The 19783-nt window shown below is 46.7% G+C and overlaps 1 protein-coding gene across 4 annotated transcripts in view; it reads left to right on the top strand.

Moving 5' to 3' along the window:
* TENT4A (terminal nucleotidyltransferase 4A) overlaps nucleotides 1-19391 on the top strand; it is a 47412-nt gene extending 28021 nt beyond the window's left edge. Inside the window, exons 2-13 of one of the 4 annotated variants that reach the window (XM_017667112.3) lie at nucleotides 1019-1142; nucleotides 2100-2146; nucleotides 3428-3548; nucleotides 5656-5763; nucleotides 6914-7042; nucleotides 8513-8726; nucleotides 10699-10825; nucleotides 11850-11950; nucleotides 12618-12790; nucleotides 13252-13410; nucleotides 15347-15511; nucleotides 17146-19391. In XM_017667112.3, coding sequence (XP_017522601.3) covers nucleotides 1019-1142; nucleotides 2100-2146; nucleotides 3428-3548; nucleotides 5656-5763; nucleotides 6914-7042; nucleotides 8513-8726; nucleotides 10699-10825; nucleotides 11850-11950; nucleotides 12618-12790; nucleotides 13252-13410; nucleotides 15347-15511; nucleotides 17146-17337 — 1660 coding nt within the window. In that variant the 3' untranslated portion in view covers nucleotides 17338-19391. Of the gene's footprint in view, nucleotides 1-1018; nucleotides 1143-2099; nucleotides 2147-3427; nucleotides 3549-5655; nucleotides 5764-6913; nucleotides 7043-8512; nucleotides 8727-10698; nucleotides 10826-11849; nucleotides 11951-12617; nucleotides 12791-13251; nucleotides 13411-14016; nucleotides 15512-17104 lie in introns of those variants that run through there. The other 3 variants (XM_017667114.3, XM_017667111.3, XM_037024854.2) reach the window with 3 other exon arrangements.
* Nucleotides 19392-19783: the final 392 nt, after the last annotated feature.

Genomic DNA, 19783 nt, shown 5'->3' with positions numbered 1-19783 from the left:
TTCCTTTGTGACTTGACACGAGGCCTGTGAAATACTGCCTGCTGTCAGGTGGATGCTCTGCTGGCTAGTGAGCTAATCACACTGTTATTATGCTACCATTACTGAGCTAGTTTTATTTTGTCTTCTGTTTGCTCTATCAAACTTAGAATGGAAGCAGTAGATTTGACTTGTTATAATTCCTTGGATTGGATCCTTTGGCTCCCCTTCCTTTTAATCCCTAAAAGTAACTGAGGATCACCTGCCTTCCCTTCATACTGAAGGTGTCTTTGGTGTAGACTGTTGACTCTGAAACTTAACTTCCTAAGCCATTACCACCTGCCACAGGCCTGGCGTCATCCCTTGTGGGGTGACAGTGGGAGATCTGACTTGAGCCAGAGGTGTAAGGTGGCTTTGGGGACTCACTCCTCTCTTGAAAATACTCTCTTGAGCTTGGTTCTTGCTTCTGCCCACGTGTACTTGGTCGTTGACTGCCTGCTGCCCTCTTGGAGTTGTAGGGACAACACCGAGTGGAGTAGAAGTGCCTACCCTGTGCCCAGGTCTCTCAGTTTCCCTGAGATGGGATCTTGAGGCTACAGAGTCCTGGGGCCTGGGTATTGTCCACAGCAGGCAGCAGACCCTGGCCGCTTGCACTCAGACCATTGGGCTTTTCGAGGACTGGTATCCGTTCTTCACCTGGTGTGACGCAGTGCATGTGTGCTGCGTCCTGCAGCTTGCCGATGGGACCCTCAGTTTCCTCCTGTGCAGTCTCTGAAGTGACACTTTTGGATAAGTCTTTAAATGCCTCTGGGAAGTTTTGATATTTGTGTTGGCAGGTTCACGCGTGTTAGTCTGTGACGCTGAAGCATACTCTGTGCTTCCACCCACCACAGGGTTTCATTTCATTGTGTACTTGCAGAGAAAAGTCCTGGATTTTTAGTGGCCAGAAATATATTTTAGTGCCATGTTGATGTAGTAACAATGAAAAGTAAGCTTGATGAGTGTAATTGTAACTCTGTTGTTTTTTTCTTTTGTCCACTAGACTTCATGAGGAAATAATTGACTTTTATAACTTCATGTCCCCTTGTCCTGAAGAAGCAGCTATGAGACGCGAGGTGGTGAAGCGGATCGAAACCGTGGTTAAAGACCTGTGGCCAGCAGCTGACGTGGGTTTACTCTACATATTTCTATGTCACATGCTCGCAAATGTGGGCACCCCTGGTGGTGTGGTGGGCTGGGCTGGGCGGTCTTTGTGGGTCCGGTCAGCGAAGGCAGTGCTCCTGCAGCTGTGGCCCTGGGATGGGCCTCAGAGTGTCACCCAGGAGCTTGTTAGAAACGCACATTCCCTGCCCACCCTGCACCTGGCACCAGAGCTCTGGGGTGGGGCCGTGATCTCTGTCTACCCCACCTCTCAAATGTGAGGACCACTGGCCTAAGGGACTTTGGCTTTTGAATGTTCACCCCAGCCCCATCGCATACCATAGCTGATGTTCATTTTGGTGAAGCCTGAAAGCCTGCCTTCACACACCGCTCTTCCAGGGGATGGACGAGGGCTGTGGTGTCCACAGGGCTGGCGCAGGCTGCGTGGCAAGTGGATGGGGCTGTAGGCTCCTGTCCTGTCATCAGCACCCCCTGCCAGTGACCGTGTTAGGGGACTGACCAGCCCTGGATGGGCCGGAGAAGCTGGGCTGGGGAAGGACACGTGTGTTCCCAGTGGGTGGCGCAGCCGTCCAGTTCCCTCTGTTTTCATGGATGTACAGCAGTCGTGGCTTTAAACTTTTGTTCCTTGGGACAAAGCTCTGCCCCTGTGCCTGAGCTGTGAGTTTGAAAATTGTTGGAGGGTTTGTTTGAAACTGGTTCTGCGGAGTCCTTGACTTTGAGCGGTTGTGGGCAAGGCCAGTGATTGTTTCATCTCTTAATTTTAAAGTTTGAAAAATTTCTTTTTGAGGCAGTTCTTTAAAGATTAAGAGGATTTTGGTTGATTATGTTGGGCGCCTCAACCCCACCTGCAGGGCAATGTAAATTTGGCCCAAGAGCAGAAGTGAGGCCTTGTCTAAGTGTGCTGTGGGGAGGGTGACTGCTGGCGTTGTGGTGTGCTCTCAGACAGCCACTCTTTCTTTCAGGTGCAGATATTCGGCAGCTTCAGTACAGGTCTCTATCTTCCAACTAGGTAAGTGCCGGGTCCTGCTGCATGGCTCAGCGTTGACATGTATTGAGCTGGGATGGGGGTGTCTGTATGTGTATTAAGGGCTAAAAATAGGTTCCTTGTATTCAAATCTCAGGCTAGAATTGCAGCTAGAGGAAAAAACTGGAGCATGGGTGGTGGTGGGGGTTGTAGGAAATAAAATATAATTTAGTATTATGATAAATGATTGCTTTGCATTTTCCTCTTGTACTTAATTTGATGAGTCCAAAAATTCTGGACCCTAGAAACAAGAAGGTAAGTAGGAGAACCATACAAGTAAATACTATAGAAAACATTGTTCTGCTGATTTTTATTGACATATTTTTGAAAATCTGATTTTATATTTTTAACAAAGATTCAAGCAAAATCTATTTAAACAGTATTTTTTAAAGATTTTTATTTGGTAGAAAAACACATCGGACAAGTTTGTATTCTAAAATCCTTCTCTAGGGTTCTTTCATCAAGGTCTCTTTATATTCAAAATGGCTTTATGTTCAGTGTTTTATTAAAAGCTTATGTTCTGACCCACTGCTAACATTTGTAGACTAAAAAGGGTATAATCTCAGGATTTGGGGTTGGCATTGGCAGGGCCAGTGGGGAATTGAACAGATTCATGGTGTCAGGATCCTGGGTCAGCAGGAGTGATCCAGTGTAGGTAACACAGGACCAGGACAGTGTAGTTCCAGTGTAGACAGCACAGAAGTAAGGACCAGGACACCTCAGAGGGGCTGGCATTTTCCTATCAGTCTCCCCAATTATCTAGTGATGCTGAGAGAGCCTTTCAGCCTGTTTGCCTTTCACGTTTATGTTTCAAATAGTCTGCAAGCTGCATTTTCTCTCCCTAAGAGGGATATGTTTATGGGGTTAGGACAGTCCTTGAATGAGATACAGTGTACTGTGGCACCTGTCCACCCCAGATGCATGTGTTACCATGTGTCGTGGCACTGGACCACCTCAGATGCATGTGTTATTGTGTGCTGTGGCACTGGTCCACCCTAGATGTATGTGTTATTGTGTGCTGTGGCACTGGTCCACCCTAGACGCGTGTGTTACCATGTGCCGTGGCACTGGACCACCCCAGATGCATGTGTTACCATGTGCCATGGCACTGGACCACCCCAGATGAATGTGTTATTGTGTGCCGTGGCACTGGACCACCCCAGATGCGTGTGTTATTGTGTGCTGTGGCACCTGTCTACCCTAGATGTGTGTGTTACCATGTGCTGTGAGCAGCAGTGGTTCACAGTCACAAATTCTTCTGTCCAGTGACATCGACTTAGTGGTCTTTGGAAAATGGGAGCGTCCTCCTCTACAGCTCTTGGAACAGGCCCTGAGGAAGCACAATGTGGCTGAGCCGTGCTCCATCAAAGTCCTTGACAAGGCTACAGTAAGTGGGGCTGGGCCCTCCGGCCCGGGGGGTGGGCTTTCTCACACTGCAGGCAGGCGTGGTTTGTGGTTTGCTCATGCTGTTTGTAGCACTTACTGTCTATGTTTTTGATGACATCTCAACTGATGGTATAAATGTGCTTGGTTTTTTTTTAGTTAGGATTACCAGCTAAGAATGTGTTTAGTGACAATCTGAACTATTGTTGGTTGTGAGAGCATCACACTGCACTTGGCAGTAAAACATGACTGGGTCCACTTTGGTTGGGCTGTGTAAGGAAAGGATGTTGGTGTCTGAACTGAATGCATTCAGATGCTGGTGTAGCTGAGTGGTTGAACCATGGCGTTTATTACATAGAAGACGGTTACCATTTGCCCAGTTACACTTGAGAAAGAAAAGAAAAGCTCACCTGTTCCTCTCTCATTGTTCGAAAAATGTGCATGAGAAACCTTCTCTCTTGGGGAGAAGTTGGAGGGTGAGACGGCTTTCAGTGTGTACTCATCCACGCCCATCTCTGTCTGGGATCAAAGCACTCCGGAGTGAAGGTGCCTACCTTTTGTGGGGCTGTCAGTTCCCACCAGCCCTGCCCTTTGGTGGCGCTCCCACTCGGCCCATTGTGTGGACTCCTGGGTGAGAAAGAGGTGGGTGGTATCCTTGTTTACCTGTGCAGGGGGCTAAAGAGGCCATACTTGATTGTCTAGGGTTCCAGAACTTTCTGGCGGACAGACAATAAATACGCTGAGGTGATGTTACAGAACCTGCAAGCTGTGGTGGCCTCATTGCTGTCACACCCCTTTTCCTCGACTGCTGGCAATCCCCTGTGGGCTGAGGAGCGCCTGCCTGCCCCTTCCCCAAGTGTCAGCTGTTGCCTGTGCCCCCACTGGGCTGCCTCCCCTGCTTTCATCAGGGCCTTGGGCCCAGTGTCAGAGCTGTGTTCAAGGAGAAAGCTGTTTTGAATGACCACCAGAAAACAAGTATTGCAGTATTACTACTGATCTCCAGAATCTGGGGTTCAACCTGTGAGTGTAGATGTGTGCGTGTGTCTGAGAGAAGCAGGAGAGGGCCGGGAATCCATGGGGACAGAATTCCATGGGTCTGTAAGAGGTGTTGGGTAGATGGCGGGCAGGTGGCATGGGGGTGAGTGTCAGCTCTGCATTGGCCCTGCTGGGGCCATTGGAGCCTTGGGCTTCTGCAGGACAATTTCTGATAAGTTCTTTGAAAAGTGTTTTGTTCTCCTGCCTATGGGCTGCAGCAGCTGTAGCTTACCTTAGCCGGTGGTCTCCAGGAGCCACTGTCACTGCCTGCTGGCCCCCCGCATATCCTCGGCAGTTTGCTTTGGAGCCCAGATCAGGTGCCATGTTCCTGCATCCATGGCTGTGAGGCACTCTGGACCTTTAATTAGACCCTGATTGTGGGGTGAACATCTTTTTCATTCCTCAGAGGCTGAAGGAAACAAAGCACCGCCTTTTCTCCTGGAAGAACACAGTTGTGCGTGTGGTGGGGGAGAGTGTGTTCTGAATGGGTGCTTGGGCAGTTCTTAAGAGGCTGGTTTTGAGCACCTTTTGGTGATAATTCTTTTTGATGAGGTATTTCCAAAATACCTTTTTATTCTTTGATTTTCAGGGAATTTTTTTTTTTTTTTTAGTTAAATTGTCTTAAAGGGTGAAAATCCAAAGCGGCATTTTTGTAGAAATAACATCAGTACAAAATATAATTTAAACAATGGCTTTATATGTTTTCTGAAATTCTAGCAAATATAATTTGGGGACCAGGAGCTCCTCCCAATGGCCAGGCTCTCACAGGGATGGGGGCTCCGCCAACTTCTCCTCGTGGTAGGTGGGTGGTGGAGTCGGGAGCTGTCCACAGATGTTACTGTGCAGTGCCAGTCCCAGGGGCCTGAGCTGGAGGAGGCTTGGCTTCCAGGGACCAGTGAGGTCAACACTGGCACGGTCCCCTTTCTTCTCACCTTTAAAATCTATAGTCCATGATCTCTAAGCCCCTGTTGTGAATAATGAGCAAAAACCCTCTGTACACCTTAGGAAACATTTTGATGTCCCACTGTGGAGAATGTTCCCTACTAAAGTGGATTTTTAAAATTAAATCTTCGCAGGTACCAATAATAAAGCTCACAGACCAGGAGACTGAAGTTAAAGTTGACATCAGCTTTAACATGGAGACTGGGGTCCGGGCAGCAGAGTTCATCAAGAATTACATGAAGGTGCTGTCGTCAGCAAGTTAGCCCAGTACAAATAAGGGGCTTGTTATGTTGGTATACTTTTTCTTATAAATGTTAAAGACTTTAAGCTAAATGATAGTGGTTAGTAGGAATTGTGCAGTTGGATTATTGATCCTGTAGTTTTATTTCTAGAGGTAGTTTGAAGTTTCGTAGCTGCTGTGCAGATTACTTTCTGTGGCTGCCGTTTCATCAGGCTGAGCTATTTCAGAGCTTTGTGAAGACGTGCTCTCTGGTTGTGACCACATGACTACCCCTGTTGCTCGGGGAGCCTGATGCTTCCGTTGGAAGTGGAAGAAGCATCATGATGGTGGCCTAGATTTGCTTCCTTTGGAAGGTCTCAGTGCTGAGGGTGGGGGTAGCAGGCTTGTTCAGGAAGCTAACAGATTTTGGGCTCTGAGCAGGTGTGGGTCCAGTTAAATACCTGGTGCTCTCCAACCCCCAGTTCTAGTGGAGGAGGTGACCCCTTGGGGGAGGCAGCCTCTCACCAGTCAGGAGACCACCCGCCTGCAAGCTCAGGGACCTTACTTCTTCAGTTCCTCTCCCGGTGCTTCATCGGCTCATCTGGGGAGCATTGCCTTCCCAGCAGAACATAATAGCAGAATCTTCCACTGCCGCCCCCACCTTGTCTGGCTGTTCTGCTCCTCACATTCTGCTACTGTCCTCCTGCTCCCAGAGCTGTGCCCCTCCCTGCTCTTGTTCTCCCATGTGGGTGTGGGGGAGGCTCTGAGTGTCAGAGTTTTGTGCATCAGTCCCAGGACCCCTGCTCACTCACTGCCACCCCCACTGTGAACAACCCCCCACCTCCCACCCTGCAGAGCCTTGTACCTGTCATTGTGGGAAGTGTTTTAAGGAGGGCAGTCATTCCTTCCCCTTGCCCCACTTTGCCTGGGGGCTATTCATGCAGTGTTCCCCAATCCCTCCCTGCTCTGAGTGGTAACTTGCACAGGGGTCCCTGGAGGGGTCTTAACAAGCCCCTCAGATTATTCTCAGGCCCCTAAATTTGAGGAAGATTGGCCCAGAGGTGCAAGAAGATTGAGTAAGCCTTTCTTTCTACCATGTGAAATTTGCTATGTGAGACATCTTTAAAGGTATATTAACTAACCAGTCAATATTTTTCTTTTGCAATTTACAGAAATATTCGTTGCTGCCTTACTTGATTTTAGTATTGAAACAGTTCCTCCTTCAGAGGGACCTGAATGAAGTTTTTACAGGTGGAATTAGCTCGTACAGCCTGATTTTAATGGCCATTAGCTTTCTACAGGTGAGTGTGCCTTCTCTCAAGAGACCTTAGCAGTGAGACTCAGGTGGGGCAGTGCTTCCTGGGGTTCAGACCCATTGCTCCCCAACCCCGGCATCCCTGCTCACCCTTCACTATTCTGTTTTGGTTTGATAGAAAGTGACTTCTAGTTTTCACAGTGAAACACTATATTGATCAATACTTCTTTCCTTTTTTTCCCATATAGCTTATTTTTTAGATGATTTAACTGCTCGAGGAATTAATCTGGTTCTATCTGTCAGGTATATGTCTGTCTGAAGTCAAGGCAACATTCTACATTTAGAAAACTTTTTTTTTATAGACAACAGAAAAACTATTTTTCTTGGTTCTTGACTGATTTATACCAAAAAATTTGTTTTAGGAAGTGAGATAACATGTGTGGTCAAAAAAGTACTGGAAAGAGCCTTCTCAGATTGTTGAAACATCAGTATTTTATCTTAAAGTACATATTGCCTCTTTTATTGAGTACCATGGAGAAATCTATTGTAGAAACCTACCAAAGTGTTAAGTGCTATGATGTATTAATAAACTATATTTATATTTGTTTAACATAAAATAATCTCTGAATTCATTGAAACATTTATCCCATTCATATTTTCTTGAATGACGGGGTCTCTGTGGTCCAGCAGGATAGCCCACGAGTCACATGTGCTCACTGAGCACTGGCAATGTGGCTACCAGGACTGACAAACCGAGTTTTTAATTAATTTGTTTTAATTATGTTAAATATAAGTAGCCACATGTGGCTGTCATAATGGGCAGTGCAGGTCTACATTGCTCAGATTTATGAGCCTCTCAAAATCATGAATGATACTCAGGAAGGTGTCAGTAGCCAGTGGCTTAGGTTCAGGCTAAGTCCATTGCCTTATAGGAAGTGTGCTGCTAAGAGGCTGTCACTAATCAGTATGACAGGCAGGGATGTAAGTTTGCTATAAATATTTTGATACAGTGTTAATCACCTTCCACAGTTCTAATTCATCCTTTCCCATTCAGGTTTATGATACTGATAACTGTTCATTCTAATACTGCCCCCTATTGGTTGTATTTCAGAATAATGGAACTGAGATTGGAATTGAAAATTACATTCACCATCTAGATGACTCTAAATTGTGCAGAACATGGCCCACTTAATTATTATTATTTGGAGTGTTGTGGCTAATTAGATGTCTGTGTTTGTAGGGAGTTGCTACATGGATCATGAATTTCAAAAAATGAAAGTATGATTTAAAAATTTAGATTAGGTTCTACATTTTTGTAACGTTCTTTATTGACAAAGGTTCTCCAGGCTCTTGTAGTGCCTCCTGGCCGCCTTGAGAGCCCTCGGTGCTGGTGAGTGAGCAAGTGCCACTGATGGTGTCTCCCTGCAGGGACCACTTGCTAGCTGACTTCATCACCTGCAATCTCCTTCAGAGCATACTTGAATCTATACAAAATGTGGGTGCATTGCTTTTACAGTTGCATCCAAGAATTGATGCCCGGAGAGCTGATGAAAACCTTGGAATGCTTCTTGTAGAATTTTTTGAACTCTATGGAAGAAATTTTAATTACTTGAAAACTGGTATTAGAATAAAAGAAGGAGGTGCCTATATCGCCAAAGAAGAGATCATGAAAGCCATGACCAGTGGGTACAGACCATCAATGCTGTGCATTGAGGACCCCCTGCTGCCTGGTAAGGGTGTCTCCCTGCCCCCCACCCCCATGCGGGGGCATCGCTGGCACACCAGCCCCAGGGAGTTGGGATGGGGCGTCCCCAGGCCTGAGTGCCAAGGGCTGTTCATTTGATCTGATGCTGGTTCTTCCTGTACCATCAGTTAGTGATAACATGTTCTGAAGTCCTGGTTTAACCTTCTCATTAGCTTACTATAAAGTTGAAATTTTGTTTACATTCTGTAACCAGAGAAATGTAGAAAGTGAAAATTAAGAAAAAAAGTTTATTTTTTCTGATAGGAAAGTATTACATATCCATCGTAAGCCATTTACTTCCTAGAAGAATGTCACATAGAAAAAAAGCCAAGTATGTCATAATCCCTTCCCATTTTGGTGTTTATTTTTCCAATTTTTTCCTACATGGGTGTTAACATTTACTGCTGTAATCTTACTAATTAACTGGCATCACAGAATAGAAACAGGTTTGCAGCTTCTTGTTTTACATGACAGTATACCCTCAGCCCCTTCCTGTGTGCACAGGGCACATACTGTCGGGAGGATTGCCATGGTGAGGATCCCCAGGCAGTCTGACACTTTTCCAGTTTTGTTCCCATGGGTATATTTAAGGGCATCTGTATTTCCATACCTTTGGTGACAGTTTTTAATCATCACCAGTCTGAGAAATCGTGCAGCACAGACTTTCATTTAGTTTACGTTTCTTTATGACTAGTGAGGTCAAGCACATTGTTACAGTATGAATCACATAACTGCTCATGGAGCATCTATTGGGTAGCAGACAGGGGACAGGAAAGGGGTGGAGGGTGTCAGCGCCAGGCATAGGGTGCCGTGCATGTCTTTCTGTGGGAGTTCCTGAGCTCTGTCCCTTTGTCTGCTGGGATGTTTCCCTGCTGGTTCTTTTACCCCATAAGCGTTGGGACCTTTCCCTGGTGTCGTGCTGGACTTTTTTTCTTCTAGTTTGTCTTTTGCATCTGTACTTGGTATTTTTTATTGTTTGGCTCCTACATATATATATATATATATATATATATATATATATATATATATATATAGATAATTTTTTTTTTCTTTCCAAAGCTGGCTCCTATATATTTTTTAATATTCTCAAATTTAATGATTGTTTTGTTTTTATGGCTGCTGGGATTCCTTCTCTGTTGTTGTTTGGAAGTGAGGGTGTCACATCCTGCTCTTCCTGTTTTCCTGACAGTGCTCCCTGACAGGCCTCACCACCTGCCTGTCTGTGCTGGAGCAGTTAAATTGAAAAAATTTCCATTGTATTGTCTTTAGTATCTGTCTAAATGTACTTGAAAAATGAAGACCACATTATCACTGGATTATATTACTGAATCTAGAAAAGATAAAATTCCAATACTTAGACTGTGTCTCCTAAAACTAAATCCTTATTTATCTGAATTGTGGAGAGTGAGTTACATGTAAATTACAAGTCAAAACTGCCATTCTTATGAAAGTTAAGTTCTTTGGCTATGGCTTGTTTGGTTACTTCAGTGGTGGCTTCATTTGATATGCTGCTACCTGTCCAGGAGTTCAGACCTGGAATGTTCTCTCCTGAAGTATTTGCTTTCTGCAGGTTCCACTGGTGCCGACTGAACTGCTCAGGTTGCCTGCCCACTGTGCGTCCTCGGTCAGCATGAGGGCAGTCTGACTAAGGCTGCTGCTTTGGCTCCATTTGCTTTCTGCCACTAGGGAGTTAGCCTGACTCTTCCATGAACTGCCACTCTCTGTGGATGTCATCTCTGTTCATGGAGGTGGACCCTGATCTGAGGGTGCAAGCCAGCCCCTGACCTCTGAGAGATGTATGTGGGTGTGGTCTCAGATGTCTGACTGGGCCTTGCTGGCTGGGTCTAGGAGTATTCCTGTGGTGACGGCACACTTCAAAATAACTGATAGAGGATCCTAAACAATTGGAGAGTGGCTTCCATGTCTGGTGGAGCTTTAAAGCTGCCTTTCTGTTTCAGGAAATGACGTTGGCCGCAGCTCGTACGGGGCCATGCAGGTGAAGCAGGTCTTTGACTATGCCTACATTGTTCTCAGTCATGCTGTCTCACCACTTGCAAGGTCCTATCCAAACAGAGATTCTGAAAGGTAACAGGAGCCACACGTCACATCCTGGGCTCATGGCTCTGTGGCAGGGCTATTACACCCGCAATTTTCCTCTGCAAAGCTGACAACTCCTTGCCTCTCTCACTTGCTTCAATGGTTTATTCATGCGTATACATTATCCTTTAGCAGAACTTGGAAATACTGATTGGTAAAGGAAGACCTCTCAAGAGTTCAGCATGGCCGTGTTTGAGTCATGTATGGCTGAGAGTTAAAAATTTCCTGTTTGGGGAGGTGACATTTTCTTCAGGGTATTTTGTTTTGGGGAAGTGACTTCTGGCTTTTAAAACTTTGGGACACGATGCCTTTTCCTCAGGCAGTCTCAAATGTGGATATTCAGCTCTAAGGGTGTGCCCCTGAGAGGCTCACCTTCTCTCTTCACACAGGTGTCCCTTGTTTCCATTTCGGGACCCCATTGCACACTTACTGGTAGTAAGAATGGTTTCTTTGCGGCCCCAGGCTGCGCTGTAGTGGGTGGGGTGTGGGAAGGAGAGGTGGCTGGTCGCCAGCAGTGCTCTGGTGCCACTCCTCGGGTGGGCAGGGGGGATCAGCTTTTGAGGCAGTTTTGTGGGTTTGGGGGCCTCTGTCCTCTGTTTTCAGGCAGAGCTGTGGGCTCCTTGGTGGGCACTGGGGTGGGACCTGGGTGTCTCTTGGCACCATCCCTCCATGCTCACCCCCAGTGGAAGCGGGAGTGTGAGACCTGTGTGATCCCTGTGGGTGGGGAGGGTGGGCTTCCTGATTAGACCTTGCGTTTCAGCAGCCTTTTGTGGATAGATGTCAGTTCAAGGACTTCTATGTAAGTGAACCCACTTCTTCTACACTGTGATCCTGAAGTACATTTGGGCTTGAATGTCATAGGTCATACTCATTTTGTAATATTGCTTTAGTTTTTTCCCTGTCTTTCACTTAGAAAAGTACATTGTTAAAAATGTGAAGTGGCTATGAAGGGCTCTGTGGGCTGGGCGGTGCCCTTGGTGCAGTGCTGACCGCCAGTGCTCTCCCTCCGCAGTACTTTGGGGCGCATCATCAAAGTGACTCAGGAGGTGATCGACTACCGGAGGTGGATCCAGGAGAAGTGGGGTGGCAGGGCCCGCCCGGCCCCCGGCCTTGGTGAGAGCAATTCGGCCTGGCCCTCTTCAGCCTCTGACAGTAATGCCCGAGTGTCCCTTTGTCCCTCAGTGGTGGATTGTTTTAACTAAAAAATACCTAGTTGTCTGTAACAGTTCAATTTAAAACTGGAAGATTGAGGTTAACACTGTCCAGCAGAAATAGAATGCATGCCACACATGGAATATTAAAGTTTCTAGTAATGGCACTAAAATGTGGAAAGAAACAGGTGAAATTAATTTTGATAATATATTTTCTTCAACTGAGTATTCCAAATATTAACATTTCAACATGTAATCAATATTAAAAAGTTACTGAGTACCTTGCAGACATTTTTTGTACTGTGTCTTTGAAAGCCAACGTATCCAGTAGCACACTACAACTAGGATGCTAAATTTTATCATCAGAAATACTTGATCTGTCTTTATAGTTCATAAAACTGACAAACTATTTACATATCCAAGTTGTTTCAAACATTTAAATGTTTTCCAATAACTGAAACAAATACAATTTTAAACATTAAATTAATTGAAATCCAATGAAATTAAAAATTCATTTGCCAGTCTCATTAGCAACATTTTAAGGCTCAGTAGCCCCTGTGGCTGGTGGTAGTCCTGTTGGGCTGTGCCCATCTTTACTTAGTCTAACCAAGGCTATTTTCCCTCCACAGACAACAGAATTAAGATAAAAGAGCGAATCAGCGTGTGCGAGGGGGAACAGCCTCAGCGTGCAGACCCAGGGTCGCCCTACAGCCAGCGTCTGACCTTGTCCCTGCCCAGCCCCCAGCTGCTCTCTTCGGGCTCCTCTGCTTCCTCCGTGTCTTCACTTTCTGGAAGTGACATTGTAAGTGTGTCTGCTGGGAGGCTTGTGCTGTGGAAAACATCTACAGCAGGGGGTGAACTCTACCACCCCCTTAGTTTTTACTACTTTCTGTGTATGTCTGAGGCTACCCCAGGTCTGCCCCGAGTGGACCCCACTCTGCGTGAGCCTCACTGCCTGTTGGGGAGCCCCTGTCTTTTGCCCTGTGGCCCCCCATGAGCAGTAGTTCTCCCAGTAGAACTGCAATGGGCTTCCTTGAATTCTTTTTTAAAAACTTATTTGGGGGAAAATAATTTAAGCTCAGGTGTCTCTCCTGTGTTCCTTGACCAGTCCCTTCCATTTTGAAATGGCTCGAAGGATCCAGGTGGCTGGGTCCCTGGCTGAGAGGCAGGGAGGGCAGGTTGCTAGCCTCCGGTGCCGGTGCGCGTCCCTCTCACCACCGAGAAGCAGGGCACGGGGTACAGCTCTGTTTTTTCTACCCCAAGGATTCCGACACGCCTCCCTGCACCACGCCCAATGTTTACCAGTTCAGTCTCCAAGCGCCAAGTCCTCTGCTGGCCAGCTTGCCTACTGCCTTGCCAATGCCTACTGGCAAACCTCAGTCCACTGCTTCCAGAGCATTGGTCATGACAACGAACACTCAGGTATGTGGCCAGCTACTGCCCTTCCTGGGGATGGGCCCCCAGGGGCCGTGTCTTACATGTGCTGTACCAGTGGCTTCAGAATTAGAAAAAAAAATTAAAATCTTTAGAAGGTACATATCTATTTTGTAGGAAATTTTTGCCTTTTGTGAGTCGATCAAATATAATGACTGTCATCCTATAAACGACAGTGTCCTTGAGGTCCACCTGTGCGCTGTGTGCAGCGAGAGCCCTTGGAGCCCTGGTGCCCCAGGCAGGCACGGGCCCCTGCCCTGCCTTCCTCTCAGAATCTCAGGACTTACTTTTAGGAAGTTTTAAATGTAAACTCTGACTTTTTCATGTTATTCTTTGAGTGGTATTTGTAGGACTTTCTCTTAGAATATGTTTTCTTTTTTAATTTAGACAAAATTAGAAGTCCAAATGATAATTTCAAGAATATTAAATTTTGTATCTACTTCCCAATCATGCATCAGTTGAATATATAAAACCCATCACATTATTAAAGTAAAGCCAGTCTGTACATCATGAGTTATAATTTGAACATAAAGCAACATAAATATGTGCAAACATATAGACTTGTTTCTCTGCATTGTTTGGCGCTCTGCCCAGGTGGGCGTCCTCACAGGACCCCCTGCCACGGGGAGCCCATGGCCTCTGCTGGTGGTGACGGCAATCCACATCTGAAACTTTACCTGAAACCTCTGGTTACTGTGTAAGTGTAAAACTCCAAGACTCACCCTGCGAAAATAAATTCTGCCACAAGCAAAGTCTGGGTGTCATGCTGATTGTGGCTTCCCTGAGTCTGTTGTTGATTTTAACCTTCCTTGGGGCTCAGCTCCTGATAGAGCCCAGTGCAGCCTGTGCCAGACCGTAGAAGTTGAGGAATGTTGGGGGATAGGTGAAGATCAGGTGCTGTGCGGAGGCCCCATCTGTCACTTGTGCTGACAGTGAGTGAAGCTGAAGCCAAGATCACGCAGGTTTGAAGACAAGGCTCAAAGTCTACTTTGTTCTCTTATTTCCAAACTTCAAATATTACTTGCAGTGGAATAACACATAAATTCCACTCTGAGAGCTCACATGCACAGTCTCTCCTGTGTGGGTCACAAAGTGGTGCGGTTGGCCACTCGGGATGGAGTGTAGACAGGAGCAGGGCATGAAGCTGCCAGAGACCCAGGAGTGGGCTCTTCTGGTGCCCTGAGGTCCTGGGGGTGCAGAGCCCCACCGAGGAGAGGCTGCGGCTGTGCTGCTTGCCCTGCCTGGAAGCTAGAGATGTAGGAGCTCTGGTAGTGTACAGGGGGGTTGCCGCAGGGGCTCTGAGCCCCTGCAGCTGCTGTGCCAGCCCCTGAGTGCCATCTCTGCTCCATTCGCTGCCCTCAGAGGGCTGCCAGCACTCCCAGAGGTCTTTGGGGCAAATGCATATGATTCCAAGATGTGAGCAGTATGGTTCTGGAACATCTGAGGAGGGGGGTTGCACCACTAGCCCACGCCCTGACCGGAATGGTGATGCAGAGGTAGGGGTGGGTAAGGGATGGAAGGAGTGGGAGGGCTGGCCTTTTGTGGCATTGTTAGTGGGCCTTCCGATGGGCTGGCCATTGGCCTCTGCTTCTATGTTGGGGGGCTGCACTGCAGGCTCTTTCCAGAGGTCCTAGGGACAGGGGTTACTCTGTCCTTTTTTTGAACTGTTGCTTGGTTTTCAGTGGATAATAAAACTGTGACTTGGGTGCTGGGGTTCTTCATATTGTAATTGTTTCAGGATATAAAATGGTTCTTATTAAAAAATCTCATGAGGTTGTAGGAAAACCAACTACATTAATGAGCCTATTTGCAAATGGCCATTCTGAAGCAGTGCCTGTCCTTCTGGGGGGCTCAGCACAGAACTGGAATTGGTTACTGTTGGCGGATCAGGGCCTTATGATGTCTCTGGTCGTTCTCTTCCTAGACCAGGTTTACTATACCTCCACCGACCCTAGGGGTGGCCCCCGTTCCTTGCAGACAAGTTGGTGTTGAAGGAACACCAGCGTTGAAAGCTGTCCACCATGTGTCCTCCACGGCCATCCCAGTGGCACCCTCCAACCCACTGTCCAGTCCTCACCTCTACCACAAGGTACGTTTACCCCCCCTGCCCCACCCTGCAGACTGCTGGCCAGCGCTTTAATACCTTCCTTGCCAAAGAGAGGCTTCTACAAAGATTTTTTTAAAGAGGGAATTTGTTTTCTGATCATTCTGCCCCTTATAACAAACAAAAGTTTAGAAGTGTTAAATTATTTTTAAATGTAGTTAAGTTTAATTCATCTTCATAAGCATCTCTTAATTCTTTGATTGAACTTGTTAGCATAAAACTGAAGTTTGAAATAGGCCTCAAAGTGAAGAATTTTCTATTTTCTCATTTATCTGTTAATTTATATGCTAATACTCTGGTTTTCAAAATGCACCTGGTGAAATTAAGAACAAATACTGGCATGGCCCTGAGCACAGCATTGCTGCTCCTCCCTGTTCTTTGCCTCGAGTGCCCCTGGCAGAGGGGCAGGGAGAGGCTGGCAAGGCCTGCGTGTGGTTCATCTCTGGGTTCCAGTGGGATCCCTGTGAATGCATTTCCCTGCTTCCCCGTGGCTTTTTTAAGCCTGGATCCCGCACATGAGAAATGGCTGTGTAGTAGGAGAGCAGGGCATTATTTCCTGTGCTCTCAAAGTGCCTGAGTGTGTCACAGCCCTGTGACCTGGGTCTCCAGCAGGCGTCAAGGCGCGGGGCCTGCAGGCTGTCTGCTCTGGGCTTTGATGAAACTTGGCGGGCCCACTCTATTGCTCCAGGCGGCTCTTCTGTTGCTTATCTAATCATATTTTCCAGTAAATATTTGACCCTTGAGGGTTGTCTCGTTGGGCCTATATCATTAAATCCTGATTATAGTTTTACTTAAAGTTAAGTAATAGAACATTCCTTCTTGGATTTATCTGTGCTGTCCAATGGAGTTTTCATTGCATTATCAGCATTATCATGCTGGCCTGTTAGAAGTAGTATTCAGAACAGAATTATAACTTTCCAAAAGGGAAAAGCACCCTTTATTAGTTGGATTTTGGCTTTCTTTCTCAGCCCTCTTCTGCTTGTTTTGCTCTGAAACTGCTGTGTTTTTTCCTGGACTGCTTTGCATGGGGCTTTGCTGTGAGGGAGCAGCCCAAGTACAGAGCTGCATGTGGAGTGGCACCAGCTGCAGCCTGCATCCTGACCTGCTGGACATGGCACTCGTGTTTCCAGCATGTCATAGTTGAAGCTGGGGGGAAGAAAATGAGAGGGACCTTCATCTGTGGACAGAGGGAACCCTCGGAAGTGAGATTCTAGATGTATTTGGATGTGGAAGTGTATAGTTTGAGACAGGCCCATAGTTGTTGTGTGGGTCACTGGATGGAAGATGGCCCCTTGTCTCATGGTAGTTGCTCTGAAATGTAAGAAGAAATCGGCTTTCTTCTTACTTACGCCTTCGTATTTACTATCATGTGGGCACTTAGATGGCAATGACAGGACTGTGCATCAGCCATGGGGGGCAGTTTCTGCATGTTGTCACTGGCTGTAGCTTCCACTTTTTCTCGGTAGAGAGGGATGCGGCTTGTGGTCACTTAGTGTGCAGCCTGAGGACAGAGTTCTGCAGGCATCGGGCTGGGTCAGGGTAGCCTCCTGTAGCAGTGGTGTCTGGTGTCTCTCCCAGCTGGCCCCCAGCGTCCCTGTCTGTCTTCGTCTCTTCAGCAGCACAGTGGCATGAAGCTGTCCATGAAAGGCTCTCACAACCACAGCCAGGGTGGCAGCTACAGCTCCGTGGGCAGTGGAGGCGTGCGGCCCCCTGTGGGCAGCCGGGGACACCACCAGTATAATCGCACAGGCTGGAGGAGGAAAAAACACACGCACACAAGGGACAGCCTGCCTGTTAGTCTGAGCAGATAATAGCTGTGGGTGGCACCTGCCGGGCCCACCCTCCCCAGACTGAGCGGGCAGTCTGGGCACCTGGCCGGAACTGAGACCAGCATCCAGCACATGAGCCGGGCCCCCGGAGTGCCCGCTGCTGATCACTCTGCATGTCCCTTGTGTGGTGGTCACGTCCATCTTAAAGAACAGCTCCTTGTGCCCATCTGTGAAGCCTTATTCAACATGGACACTGTTTTCTGCCTCCCGGGATTCTTCCTTCGTGCCGGAGCAGGTCTGGACCAGGAGCTGCGGGGCGTGGAGCAGGCCTTGGTGTTTCTCCGTAGCCGCGTGTGCCCCTTTGCGTTTGGGCATTTTCATTTCACGTTTGTTGCAGTGACAGATCAAGCCCTCAGTGGACAGGCTGGGAGGTACCATTGTCTTACTGCCTCATGCTTTGTTTCAGATCTCAGAACTGTTCTTCCGTGTAAATATGGAAAACTTATGATTTGTGCAATAACTCAGATATTTTTTATTTAATTTCATATTTTCACATAAGTTATATTTAAGGGAGGAGGGAATTTTTTTTAAACAAGCTTAGATCCTTTCCCGAGTTGCATTTTCTAAGTTGGGTTCATCGTGTCGGCTGGTTGTCTGATGAGCATCGTTACAAACACTATGAATGAGGATTTTGGGGTTGATTTTGTTTTTCTTTTGGTCAGATGTGGGGCCTCTCAGTGTGTGGAGGAGCCGTGTGGCCTCAGTGGTTTTCCCAGGGTCTGCTGGGCTTGCCAGCCTTCTGACTGGCTGCCTGCTGCCTCTGCCGTCCAGGCTGCTGTAGTCTCACTCCGACCGTGGGGTTTTAATGGTTTGATTTTTGGTTCTTTTAAACTAGACAACAAATCCAGCATTTAAAGTGCCAGAAGTATAACTTCCTAAGGGGAGAAAAAGGTTGTCATGTTATAAAATCTTAAGAAAATGTGAACTTTGAAATGCTCCGGTGAGTTTTCGTAACGTAGCCTGTAATGATGGGTCTGCTGAATATCATTATGGACAATGGTACCCAGTTTTAGGAATGTGGAGAAAGGAATTATGTTGATTCCATTGAGGAATCTGTATAGCAGTATGCATTCGTTCTGTTAAGAGCAAATCTAGGCGAAGGACTTCAGCTGCCCAGTGCACTGTGGGGAGTGTGTTTCATGTATTGCAGGAGAGCTGACGCCCGGCTTGCGAAGCATACAGGTATACTATGCAAGTGCATTCTGCCACTACAACCACTGTCTTTGTGACCTTTTTTTGAACAAGAACATACCCATCCTGCCGAACCTGAGTTTTCGGAGCACCACAATTGTCCTGGGAGTTAGTAGCATCTTGTAGGTCATCCAACTCCCCATTTTTAAAATGGGGGTTCTGACCCTGCTGAACACTACAGGTAGGTTGGTCATTGAAGTCCACTAGTGGAGAATGTTGGGATGAGAAGCTTATTACCATGACCCCAATTGACATGCAGAGCAGGCAGTTCTAGCGTGGTATCTGAATATGACGGACACCCAGCAAAGATGAGCTTTAACATGCCTACGGTCTGCCTTTTTGAAGCAGGACTGGCCCCCATGGTCATTGAGAGCTGCCCTCTGTGTCTGCAGGCTCTCTAGGAGGCGTTCCAGAATAGAGTAGCACATTTTGTCTGCAGTTCTTGATGATCGAAAGTTATCAAAAATATTTAAAGATATTTAAATTGTGAACCTATTGATAAAGAAATATTTATAGAAACTGATATGTAGGCCTGTACTAATCTCTACGCATTAGCAATATTGACTGTAACCCTACATTAAGGAAACCTCTGCCGCGACAGGGGCGAGTGTCCTGTGGGGGTGCATTTTAGAGCTCGACTCAGACGCAGGCGCCATGCTCCATCCCTTCATGGTGAACTGAATGAATTGGCCTGGCTGCCACTGTGGTCACTTGCTACAGGTGTAATAAAACGATATCATGTTTCGATTTTTTTGTGTGTGGACAACAATGTGGAAGCTAAAATTGACCTATTTTTATGTAAAGTTTTTCTATTCTTTGATTTTTAATAAACTTTGGAAACCAGGTGTGCTTATGTTTGAGTGTGTTTCCTTTACAGGGAAAGGGTTGCTTTTGTGGGCTCACATTCTTGAACTTTCTAAATTAGGGCAAGAGAAATTATCTTGTAATTGGTTCAGTAAATTCCGAACCTAGTTGAGGTTCCAGGCTGTGTACAAGAGAATGGGAACTGAGACAGTGTTTGCTCCCAAGTTCTGGGCCTTGAGGGAGTCAGTGAAACCATGTAAATGATGCTGTTTATGTGCAATTTCCAGACAGGCTGATACATGATATACTGTGTACTTAGATTTCCCAGTGAAACATTTGTTACTTCTACATCTCTTAGGTTAACATTGTATGACTTAAAAAACACATTTTAAATGCTGAACAATCAAAATGCAACTTAAAATGTAACATGTTT

Source organism: Manis javanica, chromosome 1 (assembly GCF_040802235.1).
Source record: "Manis javanica isolate MJ-LG chromosome 1, MJ_LKY, whole genome shotgun sequence".
In the NCBI taxonomy this organism is placed as follows: Eukaryota; Metazoa; Chordata; class Mammalia; order Pholidota; family Manidae; genus Manis; species Manis javanica.
Note: the sequence above shows the minus strand (reverse complement) of the source record. Positions and strands in the feature narration are given on the sequence as shown.